Consider the following 26834-nt stretch of genomic DNA (forward strand, 5'->3'; position numbering starts at 1 on the left):
ACAACAAAGACTGCAGGAATTGTTCTCCATTTCCCCAACGCTGGCCAGTGATGAGGTTGGCTGAATGAACGGCAGGTTTGAGCCTCTAGTAGAAGAGGCCAAACCGAGGGCTGCCATGAACCTCTGAGTTGAGCAAATCCTCCCAAAAGCACAGGACCCACCAAGGCAGAGGAGGAACTTTGTCACCATATTAAGGAAGTGAGTAATATTACTTACTTTCTCCGAGCCAACATTTTATTACCAATATGTTAAAAATAAAAATACAATTTATATTACAGTTGACCTTTAGTACAAAAATGAGTTTTAGTATCTTCATTGTTTTCTTACTCCCTGAGGTGTATTATATATTTTTAATAAGCTTCAGAAGCATTTTACAGCTGTTAGCACGTTTTCTCATTGTTTAGTAACTTAATAATACACTATTTCCTCAGTACATGGTTCTTTCTGTGATATATGCCTCATGATAAAAAAAGTCTCTTTCAGCCTCTCACGTTGTAACAACCCTCTTTTTAAGATTTTTAAGGGCCATGTTTTCAAATATGGCCTGCTGTATTATAATGATTTGGATCCTAAAGAAATTTTTTCAAGAGTGGTGGCTCTTGTTTTAACCCAGTAACTTCATGGATAGCCATAATTCTCAATATAGTTAAGCATTACAATTAGGGCTTATATTGTAAACATTTTAAAATAGTCTTTGCACTTTTTTTTTCAGTGCATTAAACTCGAAAATGTTTCATTGACAGATCTGATTTTTATACTTGTGGATTTAGTTTTAGGGCTAGATTCACAGAGGAACTTGAGCACCTAACTGCCTCTTTAGGAGCCACTGACATGCCCTGTTCAACTTTTGCCTCACTCTGTAGGCATCTGAATGCCCATAATTGCCCAAGTTTCTGAGGGTGGGCATGTGCAAAGTCACCTAAATCTTGATGGTGCACAGCATGAATGAGCTGCTCAGAGACATCACTCATGCCTGAGCTTAGGTTGGATTCTCAAAATAGGCACTCCCTGCTGGCTCTGAACCAGCACAGGTGCTCTGAGCACATCTAATTGTCTCAAAAGCCCGCAGTTGCAAGCAGGTTGGGCATTTCGGAGACTGGCTGGTGTGTGTATGGTCTAATAGGCCAGGGGTAGGATACTCATGTGAGAGACCTGTGTTCAAGTCCCTGCTCTGCCTGGTTTGGAAGGTGGACTTATGCGTGGGTTCTCCATATGAGTGTCCTGGCCACCAGTCTGTTGGGTATTCTGGGGTGGGTGTCTTTCAGTCTCTCCTGTTGAAGCTCTCCCACATTACATAAATACTTAAATATTCATGGGGGAGGAAATGTGGGAAATTGATTCTGCAATGTGGTGGTTCAGGCACTCACCTGGGATGTGGGAGCAGTAAGTTCAAATCCACGCTCCAATAAATATTTATACAAAGTGGAACAGCTTCAACAGGAGAGATCGAGAGCCCTAGCACAGAATAACCTATAGCCCAGTGGTTAGGGAACCTACCTGCAATGTGGGTGACCTGTCTTCAAGTCCCTGCTACAAATCAGGCAGATCAAGGGTTTTAGAACATGGAAGTGCCCTAACCACTGGGCTATTGGCTATAGCGGGATAGGAGTCTCTGTTTTTTGGTGAGTAAGGGCTGATCTGGCTTAGATGCCCAACTCCAGGACAGAATCCCAAATAGAGATATGCCCCTCCCTCCAGCCTGTCTGTCAGGTGCCTAAGGCCACGATCAATAGGAATTAGGTAGCCAACTTCCTTAGTGGATCTGGGCCCTAGGTCCTGCCCCTTTCTGCATTTCATTCCTAGCTAGCTTCAGTGACTCCCCACACAGCATACTGGCTTCTGTGAATCTCTTTATTGGGTGTCAAACTCTCCCCATACAATGCATGGGGAGCCTGGGTACCTAACTCAGGGCAGTGAATTCCAGTAGGCAGCAAAGTGCCTACGTGTTAGGAAAGGGCGGCTTTAGCATGGGTTCAATTATGCCCACAGAAGTCACTCCACAGCAGTAACTCCTGTCCCACGGGGCTGGGCCTGGCTCCTCACTCCTGGCATTGCAACCTGGAGCATGGGGTCATAGCACCCCCTCAGGTTTGGCGCAGCTGCCCCTCCATTGGCAGTTTACTCAAATACACCCATTGAATTGGGAGGCTACATCTGTCCCTGGAGTTAGATATTGCAATGCCTAAGCTTTCTTTAGCTCTTAGTTTACAACCAGATTGGTTTCAGAATGACCCAGACTGCTTAGCCTTTGCATTATATTCCTTACAGAGTAAGTTTCTAACTACAGAGATTTAAAACAATAGTTTTTCAGAATAGTCATTTAAAGTTTATTGCCTTATAATTTTGAAACATTTTGCAAAAAGTAAATAGAGCTATAGTGACAATTTATGAATTAATACTACTGTTCATCAGCTGGTTTGTGTGAACCTTTTGACTTGATTTGCTAGTAGTTTGTATTTGCTATGGAGGCTTTTGGCAAAAGAGTCAAATGCATACTTGAAATTATTTCTGACACGAGAGGTTAAACATGAAAGTTTCAACAATATGATTCTCATACCAAAAGGATTTCACATAGCCTGAGGACCTATGATAGTAAAATTAAAAGACAGAAAGACATGGAATACTCTTGATTTTTCCTGCTTTTTGACAGCCACTCATCAGAACAACTCTAATGCTGTACCTATCAGCAATTATGTGCTAAACATATAAACAAAAAGGCTGGTGTAATGGATGTTTAAATGTCTCATTCTTAAACTGGTGTAGCCCCAAGCTCAGGGCTAAGAATTAATAATCCCTACTTCCAAGCCTCACAGAGTTTGAATGATTGAACACATTATGATCAGAATACACGTATTTGGCAATTACTGAAGAGGAATGATTCTATTATAGATTAGACATGGTAGTCCATGTTCCCTAAATTAAGTTCTTCATCTTTATATTGTCTTTCTCTCTTAGCTAATAGAAATGGGTCTCTTTTCCACCTCTGGAATACTTCAGCCAGCCATCTTAGAGTACCCTGATATTATAATCAAAGAAATGAAGGAGAAGGAGAAATTCTTAGCAACTCAGATTTGTTACAAGTGGCAATTAGTGGTTGCTCTCTAACAGTCTCCTATGGAAACGTGCTAAGGGCCAATTACTGCTGTAAGATTATATAACAGATAAAAACTTAAATCTTTAACTTGTCAAATGTTGTTTTAAATGTGTGCTGAGGCAAACTATTCATAATTATACTTTTAGAAGTATATTTAGATGAATAGAAGTAAAAACTTCTATCTAGAGTCACAGATTCCAAAGCCAGAAGGGACAACTGTGATCCTCTAGTTTGACCTCATGCATAGCACAGGCCATAGAACTTCCCCCAAAATAATTCCTGCTTGAACTAGATCATATCTTTGAGAAAAACATCTAGTCTTGATTTAAAAATTGCCACAGATGGAGCATCCACCAAGACCCTAGGTAAATTTTTCCAATGGTTAATTACCTTCACTGTTAAATTTTATGCTTTATTTTCTGTCTAAATTTGTCTAGCTTCATTGGCCTTATTATACCTTTCTCTGCTAGATTGTAGAGCCCACTCTCAGTTTCAGGGTAACTGCACCTGTATTCTCCCTCCATGATCTACCAAGGACACCCACTTTGGGCTGCCAGCTCCCAGCCATCACCTCTCTTGGGTGAAGACCCACACCTCACTGCCTGCTGACTAGGTTTTAAGGCTGCACGTTTCCCTGCCTTACACTGCAATATCCGCAGCAAGCCAGACTGTCTAAACATGCCAGTAACAATGCTTTGCATTCTCTCTTAAGGTTATGGCCAGTGTATTGCCTGTGGTTATAAGTTACCACACTGTTTCTTTTAAGCAAGCACATCTATTCTTAAGGATCCTATAATCGAGGAGCAGGATCTATTGTTGGTACAGCAAACCAACTTCTTGTTCTCACCAGTGACTCTACTGTGGCAGGCCCCTCCTCCCCCTTGATGTCTGAAGCCTTTAAGGCATAGCAGGATCCCTTGAGGCATATGTCTGCTACCATGGGCATCCAGGCAGAATTCCTGCAGGAAAATACACATAAGCTGCTGAATATTCTCCAACCATCTGCTACACTCCCACTTAATGAGGCCTTCTTGGAGCTGGGAAAGGCCCCCTGGAGTACTCCAGCTTCATTGCCTCCCATGGTGAAGCATTTGGAGAAGCAATACTTCATATCTATGCAGGAGTTTTAGGGCTTCTATTCCCACCCAGCCTCTTTTGCATTCACTGCAGCAAATGATGGGGCATGGCAGGGAAGATATTAATCCAACCCTAAGGACAACAAGTCCAAGAAGATGGACTTGATGGAGAGGAAGATTTATACCTTTTCTTCCCTGCAGATATGCGTAGCAAACCGAAAGGCATTGCTCTCTAAGTACGATTTTGTTAACTGGACAGCCATGTCTAAGTTTGCCGGCAAGTTGCGAGAAATCTCCAGGGAGGGCTTCAAGACGTTTGTTGCAGTAGGCTGTCTGGTTGCGAAATCTTTGCTGCAGCAGCTCTGGATGTGGCAGATGCCTCAGCCAGAAGTACGGCTTCCACTATAACCATGAGGAGGGCCTTATGGCTGCAGAACTCTGGCCACCTCAACTTTGGCATTTCCTGAACCTTAACTGCTTCATTTTTCACCCTTAAAGTTTTTTAAATCTGTTTCATTTAACACGAAGTGCTAAAGCCTAAAAGATCTCCGTTACTTTGCCCCTGTAAACATCTTTGTATTTGTCACTCTATTGTTTGGCAAATTATATCACATTGTTACTTTTATCACATTTACCAGCTGTAGAAATTTTTGAATATGGCAGTGTCAGGGTCCCTTCCCCACTCTGAACTCTAGGGTACAGATATGGGGACCTGCATGAAGACCCCCTAAGCTTATTCTTACCAGCTTAGGTTAAAAACTTCCCGAAGGTACAAACTTTGCCTTGTCCTTGAACAGTATGCTGCCACCACTAAGCGTTTTAAACAAAGAACAGGGAAAGAGCCCACTTGGAGACATCTTCCCCCAAACCCTACACCCCCTTTCCTGGGGAAGGCTTGATAAGAATCCTCACCAATTGGTACAGATGAACACGGACCCAAACCCTTGGCTCTTAAGAACCATGAAAAATCAATCAGGTTCTTAAAAGAAGAATTTTAATTAAAGAAAAGGTAAAAGAATCACCTCTGTAAAATCAGGATGGTAAATACCTTATAGGGTAATCAGATTCAAAACATAGAGAATCCCTCTAGGCAAAACCTTAAGTTACAAAAAGACACAAACAGGAATATACATTCCCTCCAGCACAGCTTATTTTACAAGCCATTAAACAAAAGGAAATCGAATACATTTTCTAGCTAGGTTACTTCTAACTTTACAGGAATTGTAAGGCTGCATTCCTGATCTGTTCCCGGCAAAAGCATCACACAGACAGACAAACCCTTTGTTTTACACAACCCCCCCCAAGATTTGAAAGAATCTTGTCCCCTTGTTGGCCATTTTGGATCAGGTGCCAGCAGGGTTACCTTAGCTTTACAGGTGAAAGGATTTTGCCTCTGGCCAGGAGGGATTTTATAGCACTGTATACAGAAAGGTGGTCGCTTCTCTTTATATTTGACAGGCAGCAACCCAAAAACTAATTAATCATCTATTAAGCAGCAAAGTTGGTATATTTAGCATTTATATGTAGTGTGTAAATCTTACAAATGAAGATTTGATAGGTTTATTTTCTCTTAAAGTAGTACTTAGAACTAATTTTTCATGGTGTTTTGTAACTTTACTACTGCTGATGGTGCAGGATATGACCCTGTGGAGTAGTGAGTGCCTCCTGTGAGGTGCTGTACACCTGCAACTCCCACTGAAGCCATTGGGGGAACTGGGAGCCTTCAGCACCCATAGTAGATGTTCAGTACATGGTTGACTTGGGCCCATAGCCTAAAGCCATGGGGCTAGATCACTTCCTCCCATAGATAAACACACATGAGGTGACCAGAAAGAAGAAATTAATTTTTGTATTGCCCAGGTAGTATGTATCTAAATACTACCATACGGTGATGGATGCTTTAAAAATGCTGGTGAATAAATTGATGGATCTCAGGAAAATAATAGCTGGTTTTTTTAGAGGTGAGATGGTGTATATAAAAATATTTAAAAGATATGCAGTGTATTGAGAGCACTAACAATTGTTAAGAGTTCAGATTTTGAGTTGACTCTATTCATCCATGTCCTTGTGATGTGTCTGCATTTTATAATAATTATATGATTATATATAATATTATATATATATAATATATATATATATATTAATAATATATGATTATAATAATCATAACGTTTAGCTACCATCCATATATATCAAATCTATAAAATGCAAAAACACTAAGCAAAACACTCCCATGAGATAGGTAAGTATTGTCAATTTTGTTTTACAGTTGGGGGAAATGAGATTAAATTACTTGGCCAGTCACCAGGGGACTGTGGAAAATGCAGAGTGAGCTCCTGAGTACTCCAGTGCAGTCTACTAGCCAAAAAACACACACACCTTAAACTCTGCTGATGCTAGCTGGGGGATCAGCAGCAAGGGCAAGCACCTCTCTGATCTGCAAATCCAGGAGAGGAGAGACCTGCCCACCTCCAGGAAAGATGTCTGCCAGTGAAGGCAAATATAGATATAGGCACCCTCCCAATTAAAACTATAGTAACCTTCTTCCAAACAGCAATGGCTGCTATTGAATCCTCCTTGCAGTTGCTATCAGGCCCAAATTATCAAGGAATTTTAGGAAACTTATAAAAATGAATTTAGAACTTGCCCTCTTGCCACTAGCAGAAGACACCAGTCAGTGGTAAGTGGTCTCTCTGAGTCTTGGGGGAGGGCGGAATTAACACAGTTAAGATTACTTACCTAAATGTTTGTAGATTGAGTGGGATACCTGTCACCATCTTATTTTAAAATGTTTAATAAGATTGTCAAAACCTTAACTTGGGACATTGGCCTGGGCCCCATATAATAAATGATGTTTCATCTCCCCAGTGATGGGGATGGTTTCAGAAACCCAGAACTATTTTACTTCTGTCATGCTCACATCCCAAGCCCCTCACTGGTTCCAGCACATAAGAATAACAAGCTCTTATGTGTGGGAATTGAAAGAATTAATGGTGCTCTTAAGATCCTCATGTTAGCCTACAGAGAAAGAGTACCCTCTGTAGGGGACACCAGGAGAGGATTTTGGCTAATCTTTTACATTTTCAACTCTGACACCATACAAAAGCCCCTATATGGGGTAATTCTAATTTACAGTTTGGCTTCCCTTCGAGAGAATGGATAGAGAGGCATATTATGTGTTTGGTGATGGAGGTATATAGTTGCTTTCTAGGTGCTACATCTCTAACTTCTGGTCACAGAGATACAGCAACATGTATCTGCGGAATCATTTATTGACCTATCACTTGAGCTCAGATGCCCTGGGACTGCCTGACTCCTTTGAAGTAGCTGGTGTAATAGAGAAGCTCCACAAACTCCCCAGACCCATGTCATCCATATACGCTTTTTTGACAAAAAATGACTCTGAATCTTGAAGACCTTACTAAAACTTGGGATAAAGAGAGCAAGTCCTTTAAAGGCCCCACAGTAGTAAACTGTATTACACAAAATCTGCTTCTATAGGTTTATGTTTAATTCAACAAAAATAATTTATTGAGAATGTATTAGGCAGTCTTTGGTGTCCAACATTAAAGCTCTTTCTGTGGATACACATTGGTAAAGATAAGGGTATTCTGCTGCATGAATTTTGGCAATATCTGTAGATTTAACATCTGTTTTAAAGTTGACAATAGAATTAAAATGATTTTGGGTTTTAGCAATCAAACATTGGTCTAGAACTACATTTTAGGACAGTAGTTTTCAACCTTTTTTCATTTGTGGACCCCTAAAAAATTTCAAATGGAGGTGCAGACCCTCTTGGAAATCTGAGACATAGTCTGCAGCCCTGCTGGGGTCTGCAGACCACAGGTTTAAATCACAATTTTAGGATATTTATCTGTACATTTGGGTCTCTTATCTACACAGCATGCATGGGTTCTGAGAGCAGCTGTGGTCATGAAGTGAATGATCTTACAGAGGTGGTAAAGTAAATTAATGCAGAGAAAGAACAATGATATTCTGACCTACAGGCCAAAGAAAGGGTCACCTTCTGCCACAGGGATAAATGACACATTTGAGTACTGTAAGTATTTAGGTAAAGTTACTTAGGGTATGTCCATCAATGGCTATTAGCCAGGATGTGCAGGGACAGTGTCCCTAGCCTTTTTAATTGCCAGAAGCAGGGAATGGGCAACGGGATGAATCACTTGATTACCTGTTCTGTTCATTCCCTCTGGGGCACCTGGCACTGTCAGAAGACAGAATACTGGGCTAGATGGACCTTTGGTCTGACCCAGTATGGTCATTCTTATGTTTTTATGTGTACAATGCAATTAAAAACTGGCAGCTGGCCAGGGCCAGCTGGCTTGGGCTTGGGCTAAGGGGTTGTTTAATTGCAGTGTAGACTGTGGCTCATGCTGCAGTTGAAGCTCTGGGACTCTCACAGGGTCTTAGAGCCCAGGCTCCAAGTCAAGCCTGAACATCTACATTGCAATTAAAGAGCCCCTTAGCCCAAGTCCCACGAGCCTGAGTCGGCTGGCATAGGCCTGCTGTGGATGTTTAATTGCAGTGTAGACATACCCTTAGTTATCAAAGACCATTGGTAAGTTTTTGCACATGACTTGTATACATCAGATTTAGAGTTTGTATCTAAGTTGTGATGTGACTTTAGTATGTGGCTTTATGGCCTGATTTCAAAGGTGCTGATCATCTCACGGCTCCCAGTTACTTTAATGGAGCTGTGGAATATTCAGCATTTCTGAAAATCAGATCACTAGTGTGTCTGCAAGAAAATGATCTCTAAAATCTTGTTTGTCAATCTGCATATTAAATTTTAAGACTGTGGGTAATGCATGGGTGTTTGCAAGAAGAGCAGTAATGTATAAATGGAACATATTCAAAGAAAGAAACCCGGCTGTTCCATTTATTTGCTTTTTAAAACAAAAGGCAGAATTGAGTACATGGAGTTTCAGTTTTTTCTTTGCTAACTTAGGGCACACCAAAGTAGACTACATAACAATACAGTGAAACATCAGATGTGGTCTAAGACGACTTAGATCATGTATCGGGGGTAACAGTGTTAGTCTGTATCCACAAAAACAACAAGGAGTCCGGTGTCACCTTAAAGACGAACAGATTTATTTGGGCATAAGCTTTCATGGGTAAAAAACCACTTCATGCATCTGAAGTTGTGTTTTTTTTTTTACCCACAAAAGCTTATGCCTAAATCTGTTCGTCTTTAAGGTGACACCAGACATTTTGAATTTTTTTTCTAAGGTAGTGGTGTGTGTACATTTCTTGGGTGGTGACTCTTAGATGCTCCTGGAGTATAGCATCGAACTCAGCCATCAGCTCCACAATTTTAAGGAAGTTTCCATTGTTTGGCACATACAGCTGATCTGAAGTGCCACACAGTGCTAGGTTTTGAGTAGCAAGCATTCTCACAATGGCAGTGAGCCTTGTCAGAACATTTTGCCAGTAAAGACACTCTGATGCAATCTTCTCTTGATGCTGATCATCTATGGTGGCCTTTAACCTTAGTCTCATCTCATTCCACCTATGGAATGCTTTCTGGTGATTTGCTGCCTTCTCATGGCATACCAGATTTCTAGCCAGATTTTTCCAGTCCTTTGTTCCTGTGGAACCCAATGTGGCTGGAACAGTAGACTGGAAGAGTTTGCAACAAAAACAGTATGCAGCATTCTGGGTTTTCGAGTACATAAGCCATGGCCTCTTCACTTTGTCACCATTGGGGATTTCATGCCAGTAATGTGTTGGATGGAAACTTCTATTTTCATTGTCTTTGGGAAACATGAAGCTTTTCACTTGCTGTGGCCCATGCAGTACAAGGAAGTCCCTGAGACTACTGGTAAAGTGAGTCCACAGTCCTGGATCATCTAGACTTAAGGAACTAAACTCAGCAGCAGCTGTTTCTTGCGCCTCCACCACACTCTTCTCTGATCTACATTTTTCTTCAGGAATATGCATGGTTACATCCATTTGAGATGGAGATATGGATGCTGCAGTAGCTGCCAGGTCACCTGCACTCTGACTAGCTGGAAGATCAGGCATCTCCTCACCATTCACATCCTCACTGGGGCCGGAAGGCTCACCGTGAACATTTGTGTCTATGTATCTCAGGAGAGTTTCTTCCTGCTTAAATAGAAAAGCTTTCTTTTTCCTGAATGCTGCCTCAGAGGGGCATTTTGTTCTTTCACTCATGACTGCTGTTCTGTGCCAGCTATCGTGGCTCTCAGCACTCAGCTGAAGGGGACAAATAAGCAGGCTGGTAGCAGGGCCTGAGTGAGGGATGATATCGGCATCTTAAGGGCCTAACTGGCTCCTACTACTTCAGTTGACTGCCTGTTCCCCTCAAGTGGGTTCAAGGAAGCAGCAGGAAGCTCCCTGAGAAGCTGGTATTAATCAGTCCAGGCTCCTGGGGGTGCTAGAAAGGTACGTAAGAGGCTCTGCCTCCTCTCTCTCCCTGCAGCTCCTGCTGCTTTGTTATTCCCTCACCTTTTCTGCCTGCCTGTTACGTCTCTTGTGCCCTCCTTCCTCCAGCATAGCACTCAACCATCTCTGTACATCTAGAACAGAGAGAATACATATGCACCAGCAGCAGACACAATTTTCTACTCTCTGGGTCCTAGTGGCGCCCCCCCCCCCCCTCCACAGTCTGGCACCTGAGGCGGCCGCCTCAGTTCACCACGTGGTAAGGCCAGCCCTGAAAGTACAATAGAACCTCAGAGTTATGAACACCAGAGTTATGAACTGACCAGTTCACCACATACTTCATTTGGAACCAGAAGTACACAATCAGGAAGCAGCAGAGACCAAACAAACCAAAAAAACCCCACCCTGCAAATATGGTACAGTACTGTTGAGTGTAAACTACTAAAAAAAAAATAGAGAACAGCATTTTTCTTCTGCATTGTAAAGTTTAAAAGCTGTATTAAGTCAATGTTCAGTTTTAAACTTTTGAAAGAACAACCATAACATTTTGTTCAGAGTTACCATCCTCCAGTCCCAAGGTGCTCATAACTCTGAGGTTCTACTGTACTGCCATGTGTGGATCGGAGGGAATTTTACTCCTAGTCTGTGCAATAAACTAATTACTTTAAAATTTGATGAAAACATTTGTGTGAGGGAGGAGAGAGCAGTGGAGTTTGCACAAGAGGAAAGATCTTTGAAGGTTTTTTCTCTCCCCCCTATTCTTTTGCAGAAAAGTAGAAGTAGTCTCTGTAGGTTTCCTCTTGTTTTCCCTTCCAGCTCCCCTGAAATGGGATTACTATTCCCCTTAGCATTACTTTTGAAATAGTCTCTATAGGTTTAATTTTCATTGTGACTTTTAGTGCTACAATTTATAATATGTAAGCCTAATTGCTTCTTCAAGAGGTTAACTGTGAAAGGAAAAGACATTTAGCAGAGAAATGTTACCTAGGTTACCCTTTGTTGGCTAAAGCCACTGAGATTTTGTTTGCTGTGCTGTTTATGGGCAATTAAAACCCTTGAAAATGTTTTAATATGAAATTTCCTTTGATGTCGCATTTTAAATGCTAGCCACAGTATAATATGCCCCAATACAAAGAACCTGCCTGAAATGCATATCCCCAGTAAAACAAATTTGGGTTTGAAGTCTAATCTTTAGTATAAAATACAGGACCTAGTTGAAAGATCTACAACCTATCCTGAAGGATGACCCATCACTCTCACAGATCTTGGGAGACAGGCCAGTCCTTGCTTACAGACAGCCCCCCAACCTGAAGCAAATACTCACCAGCAACCACACACCACACAACAGAACCACTAACCCAGGAACCTATCCTTGCAACAAAGCCCATTGCCAACTGTGCCCACATATCTATTCAGGGGACACCATCATAGGGCCTAATCACATCAGCCACACTATCAGAGGCTCGTTCACCTGCACATCTACCAATGTGGTATATGCCATCATGTGCCAGCAATGCCCCTCTGCCATGTACATTGGTCAAACTGGACAGTCTCTACGTAAAAGAATAAATGGACACAAATCAGATGTCAAGAATTATAACATTCAAAAACCAGTCAGAGAACACTTCAATCTCTTTGGTCACTCGATTACAGAGCTAAAAGTTGCAATTCTTCAACAAAAAAACTTCAGAAACAGACTCCAACGAGAGACTGCTGAATTGGAATTAATTTGCAACTGGATACGATTAACTTAGGCTTGAATAAAGACTGGGAATGGATGGGTCATTACACAAAGTAAAACTATTTCTCCCATGCTTATTTTCTCTCCCCTCCCTCCCCCCCCCTATTCCTCAGATGTTCTTGTCAACTGCTGGAAATGGCCCACCTTGATTATCCCTACAAAAGGTTCTCTCCCTTGCTCTCCTGCTGGTAATAGCTCACCTTAAGTGATCACTCTGATTACAGTGTGTATGGTAACACCCACTGTTTCATATTCTCTATGTATATAAATCTCCCCACCGTATCTTCCACTGAATGCATCTGATGAAGTGAGCAGTAGCTCATGGAAGCTTATGCTCAAATAAATGTTAGTCTATAAGGTACCACAAGTACTTCTTTTCTTTCTTTTTCAGTGCACTTTTCTAGAAATATAACAAGTTTTGGTTTGCCTTTAAAAGAAAACAAAAGCAGAACAAAACAGTTGGAAGCATTCTCTCAACATACATTCAGTCCTTCTCACAAAGTACACAAGTTTTAATCTGTCCTTTCATTTGTAACAGCATAAGAGGCTTTAGCAGCTGTTTTTATTTAATTAAAAAAAATCTATTCAAAGTGCTAGTTATACAGGAGAAAGCATCAAGCACCAGGACTCTGTTGTGAGGGACATCAAAAGCAGTACAATCAAAGACTGAACGTAACAAACTTAGTTACAATTAGAATGGATAATGTGAACTTCCTAAATATACCTTCAAATCATTGAATACTTTCTAATTCAAGTACTTGAAACATAAAAATGTTCTGTTCATTAGCATACATAGTATATTATAATCAGGGCTACTAAAGAACTGCAGAAAGAAATTGTGGAGGAAATCTAAGGCAGTCATTTTCTAGTATGTTGCTGAAAATTTATATTAAGAAAATAGAGTAGGAAACGGACATCTTCACAACAGCTGTTGGGACATGATACAGTTGACAGACTAACTTGGAAATCAAGGAAGTGAAACTTAATGTGCAAACATATCTCCTCTTACTCCCCTTCCCACTTCCTAATCACACCAATTTTTAAAGAATGCCATGGAGGGCTTTCTTTATTGGCTGATATAGCCTGAACAGTACTGTCATGCTTTTATGAAAGGACATTTCTTCTGCAAACTTTTCTCCTCTACATTTTTGTCATTTTATTCCCCTATTTGTTCCTCACTTCCATTTTCTAAACCATATTCATCGTTCTTCCACAATCTTCCTGTCTGATTTTCTTTGTCCCATGTCATACATGCTCGCTGTCTCCTCCCCACCCACCATTTCTTGTCTTTTTAGGGGATTAAGGCAGACAACCATCTCTCAGCTTATTACTGAAAGCTAAGCACAGTAGGAAACTATTTAGCTATAGTAGGGAGGAATTCGCTCATGTGAATCCTGCAGTATTTCTGTAGCCCAAATGATATTTGACGTATTCTGCATCTGCTCCTTTTCTTTCATTACACAGAAATATCTGTTGTGGTTTCACTTTACCAGCACTATTAATGTATTTTAAGGGTTTGTTTTAGCTACTTGTGCATTTGGTGTCATCATGGTAATTTTTTCCTACAGGATTTAACAACTCTGAACGAATGTGTGACAAAGAGTTCATAATACGCAGAGCAGCCACTAATCGTGTCCTGAATGTCCTGCGTCACTGGGTCTCCAAACATTCTCAGGTATTTTTCAGTTCCACTTTTACAGCTGAATTCTACCATGTACTCTCTTTCTGTGACTTGCAAATGGAAAGGGTCACGATCTTTTCTTCAGCCCAGTCATAGAATTCTTCAATTCTGGCTATAAAACGTTCCTGAGTAGTGCTGCTGTGTAATAATGGTCAAATCTGAAGTCAAACGGCATGAGAAGATAGTGCCATAAAGATAATATAGACATCTAATTTATTGAAATAAATTATTGCATAAATGAAGAATCCTTCATACCATTTTGGAAAGCTGTTCTGATAACTTACCAGTTCAGGTACAAAATTATTCACCTTGTACAATTTTGCAAGGCTGCTTTACTATAATAAAGCATGTTGAAACAGACAAGGGAAAAGCCCTAGAAGAAATCTATATAACAGCTATCTTTACAATAATAATTAAAACTATAAGTTTATTTTAGAAACATAGGCCTTACCATATCCATTATTCCATTTAGTCTGATATCTTGCCTGACAGTGTCTGGTGCTTTACAGCACCTGATGCTTCAGAGGAAGACAGATAAATCCCCATAATACTCTAATCCAGTCATGCAATGTTGTATAAAGTGTGTATTGTTAGTTTCCTGCCCCCCACATCCTGAAGTGTCTCATCTGTTTTATTTACTTCAGACAATGTCTTAATAATGAACAAGGCTGGTTTTATCTTTTAGATAGTCAGTGCTCATATAGTAAACAGTTCTGGTTCAAATACACTTATTGAAGGTACTGAAACTATTTGTTCATGAACATAGTCATGTGTTTGTGTATCGAATAGTTGCAGAGGTGCACCCCGATCCTGCAATATGCACAGACAGATTCCTGCACAACGCAAACTGTGCTAAATGAAAAAACAACCTGATTAACAGAATTTCATACATAGCACCAAAAACAGTGAGGAGTCCTTGTGGCACCTTAGACACTAACAAATTTATTTGGGCATAAAGATGCATGGAGTGAAAAATACAGTAAACAGGTATAAATATACAGCACATGAAAAGATGGGAGTTTCCTTACCAAGTGTGGGGTCAGTGCTAATGAGGCCAATTCAATTAGGGCGGATGTGGCCATTCCCAACAGTCCCTTTTAAATATTCTATGGGCACATGAAACAAATGTTGGAGGGCTTTACAAGATATGCAGCAAAACCCCAGCCATCATTCAATTTAAAAAAAACAAATAGTTAAATGAGAGAGAGAGGGGGGATCTCTATGGAAATGCATGAAGCATTTTTAAAAGTCCCAAATGGCACAGTATAGTCCGTGATTACTATGGACTATTTTGTCTGTATGGATTAAGAACATTTACTCTGCAGTTTATTTTATTGCACAACTGACCACAGCAGTCTCCTCTGTCAAAATCCATTTCTTTTTTTCCCAGGCAAAAGGTTTAATTTAAAGTCTAAGATTGATAGAGAACATATCATTTAAAAACAATGCATAGATGGAAAAGTTGGTGTTGGCGTTAGAAAGAAGGGAGCTGATGGAAGGATTCAGGCAGCCTTGAAGGCAAGGGACTCTGTGGAGCTCCTAGATTTTGGGGGAGGGATAGCACAGTGATTTGAGCATTGGCCTGCTAAACCCAGGGCTGTGAGTTCAATCCTTGAGGGGGCCATTTAGGGATCTGGGGCAAAAATTGGGGATTGGTCCTGCTTCAAGCAGGGGGTTGGACTAGATGACCTCCTTGAAGTCCCTTCCAACCCTAACCTTCTATGATTCTGCAAGGCACTGGGGGAAAAGGGGAAACAGGCCACCCTAAGCTCAGCAGAGTCCTATGCCACCTTTGGTCTGACCTCTCTCTTTCATGCCCTGAAGAACTTGGGATTTTGAACAAAATACACACTGTTATTGACAGTCCTTACTAATCTCCATCCTTCCTCCCCTCATTAAACTGAACAACTCATACTGTGAAACTCCCTTGTAGTAATCACAAGCAATTTGAAGTGAAAAATCTTTTTCCTGACAAACATATGGGGAGTCAGGGGGTTAAAAGAAGGCTTATAATTGGTTGCAACCCCACGTATGGCTGTCTCCATAATCTTTACCTGAAAAGGATACTCTATAATCCCCACTGCTGACCAAGAGTGAATACAATTCTAAACATTCCCTATTAAAATTCTGCTTTATGTACACACTGCCAGCTTTTATTTGTTCCACTAAATATTTATTTCAACTGTTTTAAAGGAAAGTTTTTCAAAATAGCTAAATGTTCACATGCCCTGTCTGATTTCATGTTTTAGCTTCAGATTCAAAGATCCAGAGACTTCTGGGGGCAAAGTTCCACTGTGCTGGCTAGCAAAGTGAGCATAGCATTTGTCAGAGAAAACAAAACAAAAAACCTAACTTGTTTAGAGAGCCACTGCTAGCAGCACCAGGGATGGAGCTGAGTCAATTCAAGCTGTTTTCTGTGCACTCCTTGCATATGCCCCCAACAACATCAGGATGTCACGGAGCTTCAGGGACCTCATGAGAGTATGGAACTCCAAGTTGAGACTGTGTTGCTGTTTGGGTGATAGGTTGTTGGTGGTAGAGGGGGTGGGAAAGTATGGTGACTGAACAGAGGATTAGGTGATGGGCAAGCCCTGTATCAAAGTGACATCAAAACTGGGAACTGTGTATACTAATTGAGCATTGAACTTCATGTTGTCCTGCACCAGCAAGGGTCCATCACTGAACCAGGACCGCATCCAGAGCCTCCCAGACCAGACACTGGGCACCCCAAGAAGAGTGGGAGGGATTATGTAGAAAAAGGGGGCTCATTGTCTGAGCGAATTGAGGGGGTACTTTACGTATTTTAGAAAGAACTAGTCCTAAGTAGAAGGGGTAAAACAAACAACATAAAGATTTAAAAAAAAACAGTCCAGAGACACACTTTTCTGGAGGAGCCGGGGACAAATGTTAAGGGCGTACTGAGTGTTGTGGTTTGATTCAAACAAGGTAAAATGATTCAGAGCCATCAAGTTGTGCACATTATTCGTTTATGTAAACATTACTTTATTATTGTTACCTTTGTCCTCCTTTCCCCATTGCCTCCTATTGTTTGTTACATTCACATGTTGCAATTTGTCTTTAGATTATAAACTCTTCAGGGACAGGGACCATCTCTGCCTATATGTTTGTACAGCACCTAGCACAAAAGGCCTCAGGCAGGATCAGTGCTACTATAATATAAATAAATGGTAACAATAATAATAATTAACAGATGTATCAAATATCAGCATGGAAAATTTCAGCCCAAATAGTTTGGTAAAGTTATAAGCAACTGAAAAAGATCTTAGAATGGGAAATGTTGGGCAACCGCAATTACAGGTGGTGCTATCAGCCCCACCTATCATTCTCTACCACTTTGTGTTTTTATTTGTATATAGGTTTTATCGCATTTTCTGAATTTTATTTGTAAGTAAATATATTCTAATCCTTCAACAGCTCCTTCTCCTTCCCCTGGCCAGCCCTCAAAACAGTGTGCGAGTGTGTGGGGGCGGCAGATAAAATAAAATCTTTCTGTGTATCACAAGCAGTTAGAATTTTTGGAAACAAACTTGATAGTTTGGCCATGCTAGTGGATGCACCAAATTCTCATTGGTTACTTGTTAGACCATTTGAGGTCTAAATGGCCGGGACTATAAGGAATTTTAAGAGTCTATTATTATTACTACTGTGTATCATGGTAGCACCGAGGGGCCCCAGTCCCATGAACAAGGATATAATGGAGTTTCCCTGCCCCAGAGAACCTTAAACTGGTGCTACTAGCTTTTTAGCAAGTAGCACCAATTGGATCCCTACTGTAGACCAGGTTCCAGCAATCTCACCATTATGTTAATTAAAAGCATGGCGGTAAAAATGATGAAAGGTGTCAGAACCTACACTAGCATTCCTACCAGTGTAGCAGAATCAGTGAAATCTTTATCCTACAGTTCAAGAGCATAGACAGTCACTAAGGCACATAGACAGCCTTATGTCTACACAGGGATACAAATCCTGGGGCTGGTCCAGGTCAGCTGACCCGGGCTCATGGAGCTCAGCCTCCAGAGCTGAAATTGCTATGTAGATGTTCAGGCTTGGGATGGAGCCCGAGCTCTAGGATCCTGCAATTTTTAGCTTTGCAGCCCAAGCCCGTGAATCCGAGTCAGCTGATCTGTGCCAGCCGTGGCCATGCCATTGGTCTTTTATCCCTGTGTAGACATACCCTCTGAGCAAAGACTGTCAACCCCTTGAACACTTTCTTTGCTCTTTAACCTAAGCTACATTTGTTTTTTAAAAATAAAACCAACTTCTGAAGTAAGTGTTTAGGCTGACTTTCAGCCTTGAGCCAATATTACACCACAAACTTCATCAACTTAGTAATAAGCCCATAGTAATAAGGGTTTGTCTCATTTAGTTTAACAGCTCTTTAACAAATATATAATCAGAGATTGCTAAAAAGAGACTATTTACCTCACATGCACATTGTTCAAAATCTCTGCCCTTCATTAAAATAGCAAAGATTAATTTTTTTGAGTTAATCATGTGAGTTAACTGATTAATTGACAGCCCTAAAAAAAAAAAGCAATCGTGCTTAATCGCACCGTTAAACAATAGAATACCAATTGAAATGTATTACATTTTTGGATGTTTTTTCTAAATTTTTAAATATATTGATTTCAATTACAACACAGTATGCAACGTGTACAGTGCTAACTTTATATTACCTTTTTATTACAAATATTTGCACTGTAAAAATGGCAAACAAAAGAAATAGTATTTTTCAGTTCACCTCGTAGAAGTACTGTCATGCAATAGCTTTATTGTGTAAGTGCAACTTACAAATGTAGCTTGTTTTGTTTTTGAGTGCAAGTTTGTTTGCATTTACAGGAGATAATGCTGCCCGCTTCTTATTTACAATGTCACCTGAAAGTGAGAACAGACATTTGCATGGCACTTTTGTAGCTGGCACTGCAAGGTATTTACGTGCCAGTTATGTTAAACATTCATATGCCCCTTCATGCTTTGGCCACCATTCCAGAGGACATGTGTCCATGCTGATGATGCTCATTTAAAAAATAATGCATTACTTTCATTTGTGACTGAACTCCTTGGGGGAGAATTGTATGTCTCCTGCTCTGTTTCACCTGCATTCTGCCATATAGTTCATGTTATAGCAGTCTCAGATGATGATGACGACCCAGCACATGTTCTTCATTTTAAGAACACGTTCACTGCAGATTTGTAGGGTGACCAGATATCAGGACTGTCCCTATAAAATCGGGATATCTGGGACTTCTTTTTTATATGGGCTCCTATTACCCTCTACCTCCTGTCCTGATTTTTCACACTTGCTATCTGGTCACCCTACAGATTTGACAAAACACAAAGAAGGTTCCAATGTGAGATTTCTAAAGATAGCTGCATCACTCGACCCAAGGTTTTAGAATCTGAAATGCCTTCCAAAATCTGAGAGGGATGAGGGGTAGAGCAGGCTTTACAAGTCTTATATGAGCAACACTCAGATGTGGAAACTACAGAACCCAAACCACCAAAAAAAGAAAGTCAACCTTTCTTCTGGTGGCATCTGACTCAGATGATGAAAATGAACATGTATCGGTCCACACTGCTTTGGATGGTTATTGAGCAGAACCCGTTATCAGCATGGACGCATGTCCTCTGGAACAGTGGTTGAAGTATGAAGGGACATATGAATCTTTCATGCATCTGGCACATAATATCTTGCAATACCAGCTACAATAATGTCATGCAAACACTTGTTCTCACTTTCAGGTGACATTGTAAACAAGAAGCGGGCAGCATTATCTCCTGCAAATGTAAACAAACTTGTTTGTCTGAGCGATTGGCTGAACAAGAAGTAGGACAGAGTGGATTGATAGGCTCTAAAGATTAGCATTGTTCTGAATGCAGTTATTTTTTGTGCATAATTCTACACTTGTAAGTTCAACTTTCATGGTAAAGATATTGCACTACAGTACTTGTATTAGGTGAATTGAAAAAATACTATTTCTGGTTTTTTACAGGGCAAATATTTGTGATAAAAACAAATATAAAGTGAGCACCATACACTTTGTATTCTGTGCTGTAATTGAAATATATTTTAAAATGTAGAAAATATACAAAATTATTTAAATAAATGATATTCTATTATTAAGAGTGCGATTAATAGCAATTAGTTTTTTTAATCACTTGACAGCCCTGCTTTTTATTAAGAGGTTATGTGCGATGATGTTATGGCTTACTATTCTAAACATCAATATTTATAATGTATTGCATTTTGACTACTCTGAAAAAAAGAAATGACAGTTAATGAGTATACAGATTCAACATATAAAAGAAAAATATATTTAATTAACAAAGCACCCCATTAAAGATGATAGGTAAGTACTAGTATTTCCATTGGATAGATGGAGAAAATACGCCACAAAGGTTAAGTGACTTTCCCAAGGCCATGCATAGAATCAGTGGCAGGGTCATAATTAGAATAAAAAATGGCTCTCAGTCCTTTGCTTATTCCAGTAGAACTTACTGCTTTAAATGCTATTAGGCATTTACCACTACACATACCACCCCTTGTGATCAGTGCTCTTTATAAATTCTACAAACAGACCCAGAATAACACATGAGCTCTTTACTGTAAGGAAGCAATGAAGAAAAAAATCTTGCTCTCCTGTTAAATATTTCTGACATCCCAAATTGTGTCTCTGTGATCTTAAAGAAATAGGAATAGAATATAATGAGGCACTTAAACCAACTCTTTCGGATCCCAGACTTGGAGTCATTCAAGAAAATACAAACTCTTTTTTTTTATAACTATCCCTATTTACAACACATCTGCTTAAACTGATAGCAAGCAACATGTAACTTGGAGGATGTAATTATAATCTGCAAACAGATGGCTAGAAGGACTTGTGTAACTTGATATAGCAATAAATGATGCTGAAATAGGTAAGTTAGTACATTTAAAACTAAAATGGATGTTATGTTTAACGAGGCAGCATCTAGACATGCCAACTAATATCAGAGCAGCCTTGTGCTAGGTACTGTACATACTGTGACAGGGTCGGGCCAACTGGCTACGGGAGAGTAATAGAACGCAGATCTATTAGCCCCAGGTTAAGTAGGTCCCTTTTCCCTGAGTAAGGTAACAGAGAAGGTTCCAGAACAATCAGGAACCTTCTGGAGACAATTAAGTCAGGCTGATTAGAACACCTGTAGCCAATCAAGAAGCTGTTAGACTCAATTAAGGCAGGCTAATCAGGGCACCTGGGTTTAAAAAGGAGCTCACTTCAGTTTGTAGTGTGCATGTAAGGAGCTGGGAGCAAAAGGCACCAGGAGCTGAGAGTGAGAATGCATACTGTTGGAGGACTGAGGAGTACAAGCATTATCAGACACCAGGAAGAAGGTCCTATGGTGAGGCTAAAGAAGGTGTTGGGAGGAGGCCATGGGGAAGTAGCCCAGGGCGTTGTAGCTGTCACACAGCTGTTCCAGGAGGCATTCTAGACAGCTGCATTCCACAGGGCCCTGGGCTGCAACCCAGAGTAGAGGGTGGGCCCGGGTTCCCCCCAAACCTCTCAACTCCTGGTCAGACACAGGAGGAGTTGACCTGGACTGTGGGTTCACGAAAACGGCCAAACTAAGGGCTGCTGTGAAGCTCTAAGGCAAGCAAATCCGCCAATAAGCGCAAGACCCACCAAGGTAGAGGAGGAACTTTGTCACAATACATATAGAAAGAAAGAGTTTGTGTACTGAAGAGCTTACAGGGTAGACAAGTCAGAAAAAGTTTGATTGAAAGGAAGTATTAACTTCTCTCCATCTCAATTCCCCATGTGTAAAATGAAGGTTCGTGTCTGCCCAGTGTATAGTACAATAGGTTCCTGGTTTGAGTCCTTGAGCTCTATTGCAGTACAAATAAATGTTAATAGACTTGCTCAGGGACTCACAGGTAGTCTGTAACAAAGACAGGCATTGAATCCAGATCTCCCGACTTTCAGCCCAGTACTTTAACACCAGCGTCCTTCTTTTTAAAGCTTTAATAGAGAATAGCAGCTACGCAGATAGGATTAAAAATGTCCACGTCAGCTATTTTCCACTGAAATTCTGTCCACAATGTTATCATACATTTCTTTTATACTCCAGTAATCACCAATGAAACTAAATCAAACAGCCCCAACCTCTGGTAGAGAGGATATGGGCAAATGACCACAGAACCAAATGTTTTCATCATGTATACAGTTAAATTTAGTGGAAAAAAATCCATACACATTGATAAAAATCTGTTATATCTGCAGAATTGGAATTAGTTTGCAAACTGGACACCATCAGATTAGGCCTAATTTCCCCAATACTAATTTCCCCTACTGTTACGCATACCTTCTTGTCAACTGCCTGAAATGGGCCACTCTCATGATCACTTCAAAAGTTTTTTCCTCCCTTGACATCCTGCTGTTACTTGATTTGTCTCATTAGACTGACCTCACACTTGGTAAGGCAATTCACATCTTTTCATGTATTTATACCCGCTCCTGTATTTTCCACTCCATGCATCTGATGAAGTGGGTTCTAGCCTACGAAAGCTTATGCCCAAATTAATTTATTAGTCTCTAGAGTGCTACAAGGACTCCTCATTATATTTTGGGTGTTATTCTCTCATTATGCTCTTTGGAACACCAAAGAATTTTTCTTGTTCAGAACATTAACACCAGTCAAAGAAATATAGCACTATATTACGATGCATGAAAGAAATCCCTACACTTGAGATTTAACTGGAAATCACCCATGATATACATGATATGGAACAAATCACAGCTCTAATCAGACATTCGCAAGATCGGTTCAAAGAGAGCTGTATATTAGCTGATACTATATTTACTTTCCAACATATAAGAAGTAGAGGCAAACAATGAAGAATGAGAGTGCAGAAGGAATTGGCGGCTGTGATTGCAGAGCCACTGGCCATTATCTTTGAAAACTCGTGGCGAACCGGGGAAGTCCCGGATGACTGGAAAAAGGCTAATGTAGTGCCAATCTTTAAAAAAGGGAAGAAGGAAGATCCTGGGAACTACAGGCCAGTCAGCCTCACCTCAGTCCCTGGAAAAATCATGGAGCAGGTCCTCAAAGAATCTATCCTGAAGCACTTGCATGAGAGGAAAGTGATCAGGAACAGCCAGCATGGATTCACCAAGGGAAGGTCATGCCTGACTAATCTAATCGCCTTTTATGATGAGATTACTGGTTCTGTGGATGAAGGGAAAGCAGTGGATGTATTGTTTCTTGACTTTAGCAAAGCTTTGACACGGTCTCCCATAGTATTCTTGTCAGCAAGTTAAGGAAGTATGGGCTGGATGAATGCACTATAAGGTGGGTAGAAAGCTGGCTAGATTGTCGGGCTCAACGGGTAGTGATCAATGGCTCCATGTCTAGTTGGCAGCCGGTATCAAGTGGAGTGCCCCAAGGGTCGGTCCTGGGGCCGGTTTTATTCAATATCTTCATAAATGATCTGGAGGATGGTGTGGATTGCACTCTCAGCAAATTTGCGGATGATACTAAACTGGGAGGAGTGGTAGATACGCTGGAGGGGAGGGATAGGATACAGAAGGACCTAGACCAATTGGAAGATTGGGCCAAAAGGAATCTGATGAGGTTCAATAAGGATAAGTGCAGGGTCCTGCACTCAGGACGGAAGAACCCAATGCACAGCTACAGACTAGGGACCGAATGGGTAGGCAGCAGTTCTGCGGAAAAGGACCTAGGGGTGACAGTGGATGAGAAGCTGGATATGAGTCAGCAGTGTGCCCTTGTTGCCAAGAAGGCCAATGGCATTTTAGGATGTATAAGTAGGGGCATAGCGAGCAGATCGAGGGACGTGATCGTTCCCCTCTATTCGACATTGGTGAGGCCTCATCTGGAGTACTGTGTCCAGTTTTGGGCCCCACACTTCAAGAAGGATGTGGATAAATTGGAGAGAGTCCAGCGAAGGGCAACAAAAATGATTAGGGGACTGGAACACATGAGTTATGAGGAGAGGCTGAGGGAGCTGGGATTGTTTAGCCTACAGAAAAGAAGAATGAGGGGGGATTTGATAGCTGCTTTCAACTACCTGAAAGGGGGTTCCAAAGAGGATGGCTCTAGACTGTTCTCAATGGTAGCAGATGACAGAACGAGGAGTAATGGTCTCAAGTTGCAGTGGGGGAGGTTTAGATTGGATATTAGGAAAAACTTTTTCACTAAGAGGGTGGTGAAACACTGGAATGCGTTACCTAGGGAGGTGGTAGAATCTCCTTCCTTAGAGGTTTTTAAGGTCAGGCTTGACAAAGCCCTGGCTGGGATGATTTAACTGGGAATTGGTCCTGCTTTGAGCAGGGGGTTGGACTAGATGACCTTCTGGGGTCCCTTCCAACCCTGATATTCTATGATTCTAAGAACATATAAGTAGTAGAGGCAAAAAAAATCACAGTGCACTGCACTGAAAATAATATGATCTTTTCATCTATATTGATATCCATACAAAATGACTCTCTCCCAATTGTCCACCTACCTACTTCCACCAAGCATAATTTCTGCAACATCTGCTTGTGTGGTTACTCATACATAAAAATGCTTCTACAAACACTTATGGAAATACTGGCATATAAATGTTTAATCAAAAATATACTTTCTTGCATGGATAAAACAATATTGTGCCATAATACACATTTCAAACTATATCAAATCTATGCGAAAATATATTACTCTGAGTACCTATGTATCTCTAAATGCCTTTGAAAACACAAATACTATATTAAAAATAAGAGAGGAAAGTGTAAGAGAGGGAGTCACCAGAGAGAGGAAATTATTTTCAAACTCTGTACAGTGTATTTTCAAAGTGGAAACTATAGCTTGGTGTCCCTGGTCCTTCATTGCCTTTTTTCTCAGGAGTAAAGTTTGATTTGCCATTATTCCAGTGCATTAGAGTCTTTAAAGTGTGAGGTCTTTGGCACAGGATAGGTACTGCACACTGCAGCAACTCAGCTTTGTGTGTTGTTTCCTCACATGATTAGGGGCAGAGGAAAGATACAGACAAAGCAGAAATGACTTACTGATTTGTGCCAAAAAGCAATATGGGATAAGAACTGCTATGGGAAGGCCAGCAAAGAGTTATTGTCTAGCTGAGGGAGCATTATATGTTGGGAACAATGTTGCGCAGCCCTGAAACAGCCATAGCTCAGAGCCTTAATTCGTAATAACAGCACAGCCCATAAGCCAAAGACTGTTTGGGCACCACTGCTTTAGATAGATTCAGTAAAGGCTTATAAGATTGCCAAAGTGACAAAACCATTTAAGCATTAAGACACTGTCAAATCTACAGCTCTTCCAAGAACAACTAAATCAAATGTTAAAGGTGCTTACCTCAGATGCTATGATCACACAGTACACTTGAAACATTATTTTCATTGAAAGGATGGATTTTATTCTCTTAAAGGAGGACCATAAACAAAATGTTCTGACGTTTACCAGTTTAAAGACTCTGCTTTAGTGTGTTTTGATGACTAACTGTAGATTGGACTTTGTCTTTCTACTGCCATGTGCACTCCTCACAGAATACATAACTGCTCCCCTGACAGAGGCTCTGCTCTGAGCATGCTCCTCCCATTGTTGCCCCTTTGAAACACCCATATATACTGCCCTCATGAGTCACCCTCAACACTCCAATAGGTGCTGCTCTCCTGTGAGACACTAATGGGGGGCCTCTTTGCCCAATTTTTCTATCACATTGTTCTCCTCTACTAAAGGAAACAAAAAAAGAGAAAAAAGGGCTCAGGTGGCTCATCTAATCAATTAATGTACTTATGCAGCCCCCATCAGGATAAAATGAGAGAGCCTCCCATGTATTTATCTGGACACTGTGGCAATGAGGACAAACACAGCAATGCTTAAGCAGCAGGCTGCAACTTAATAAATTTAACACAGTGGAGGTGCTACCCACGCTGTCATCCATACTCTCACATACCAGGCATTATAAATGGTTCCAATGCAGAGGTTACAGGGCTCCTACCATATAACCAATAACTCAGGGTAGACTGTCTAAGCCTTAGCTCACTGATATGAGTCCTGTTTCTCCCCCTCCCCAATAAGGGGGTCTCATATCTCTCATCCTTTTAACTACACTGAAAATCAGCTACATGTTGTGATGAACTATCCTCTTTATCAAGTACTACCACTAATTACTAAATTGATTCCTATTTAACTTAACTATGCATCCAGGATGCCATGAGAGAGGCAAATAACTCCAAAGGCTTATGCCAACTTGGCCCCTGAGAAGAAAAAAGTCCTTCCTGGCCTCAAAACAGCTCTGAAGCTACCAATACAGGGTAGGGGGTGGCACTGCTGAACAGAATGAGAGGAATCTTCACAACCCAGACTAGGGTTTAATTTAATACAAGAGGAGGGCAAAGGACCAATCAGTTTCCTCCCCACCAATGAGAGACTCTGGAAGAGAAGTAGCCACTCCTGTATCCCTGCAGCGTATGCTTTCCTCCCCTGTTCAACGGGGGTTGTCCCAGTCACCACTGGCCCCATCAAGTGCCCCATCTGTTGAGATGGGTGGTGTCACTTGAAGGTAGAAATAACAATAACAAGTTCTCTGTTTCTCTCCCCCTCTTGCCTCCTTCCCATTCTGTAGGAGAACTAGCTTGTTTAGGTTATGGATATGTGCATTTATGTGCACATGTATGAACTTTTCTCCCCACGCGCACGGAGAAAGGAAAGGAATTGGGATGAGTCTTCACTAACCTAATCCTACCCTCTTCCCCCTGATAAAGACAAGCAGCAAAAGGGTGGCCT

General features: G+C 41.0%; 1 protein-coding gene across 2 annotated transcripts in view; it reads left to right on the plus strand.

Annotated features, from left to right (window-relative positions):
* The window catches only part of RASGRF2 (Ras protein specific guanine nucleotide releasing factor 2), a 215838-nt gene that overhangs the window by 143221 nt on the left and 45783 nt on the right, over positions 1-26834 (plus strand). For both annotated transcript variants that reach the window (XM_073344381.1, XM_073344380.1), the window contains exon 18: positions 13909-14015. In XM_073344381.1, the coding sequence (XP_073200482.1) occupies positions 13909-14015 (107 nt within the window). The remainder of the gene's footprint in view (positions 1-13908; positions 14016-26834) is intronic.

The sequence above is a fragment of the Lepidochelys kempii genome, chromosome 5, assembly GCF_965140265.1.
Source record: "Lepidochelys kempii isolate rLepKem1 chromosome 5, rLepKem1.hap2, whole genome shotgun sequence".
NCBI lineage: Eukaryota > Metazoa > Chordata > Testudines > Cheloniidae > Lepidochelys > Lepidochelys kempii.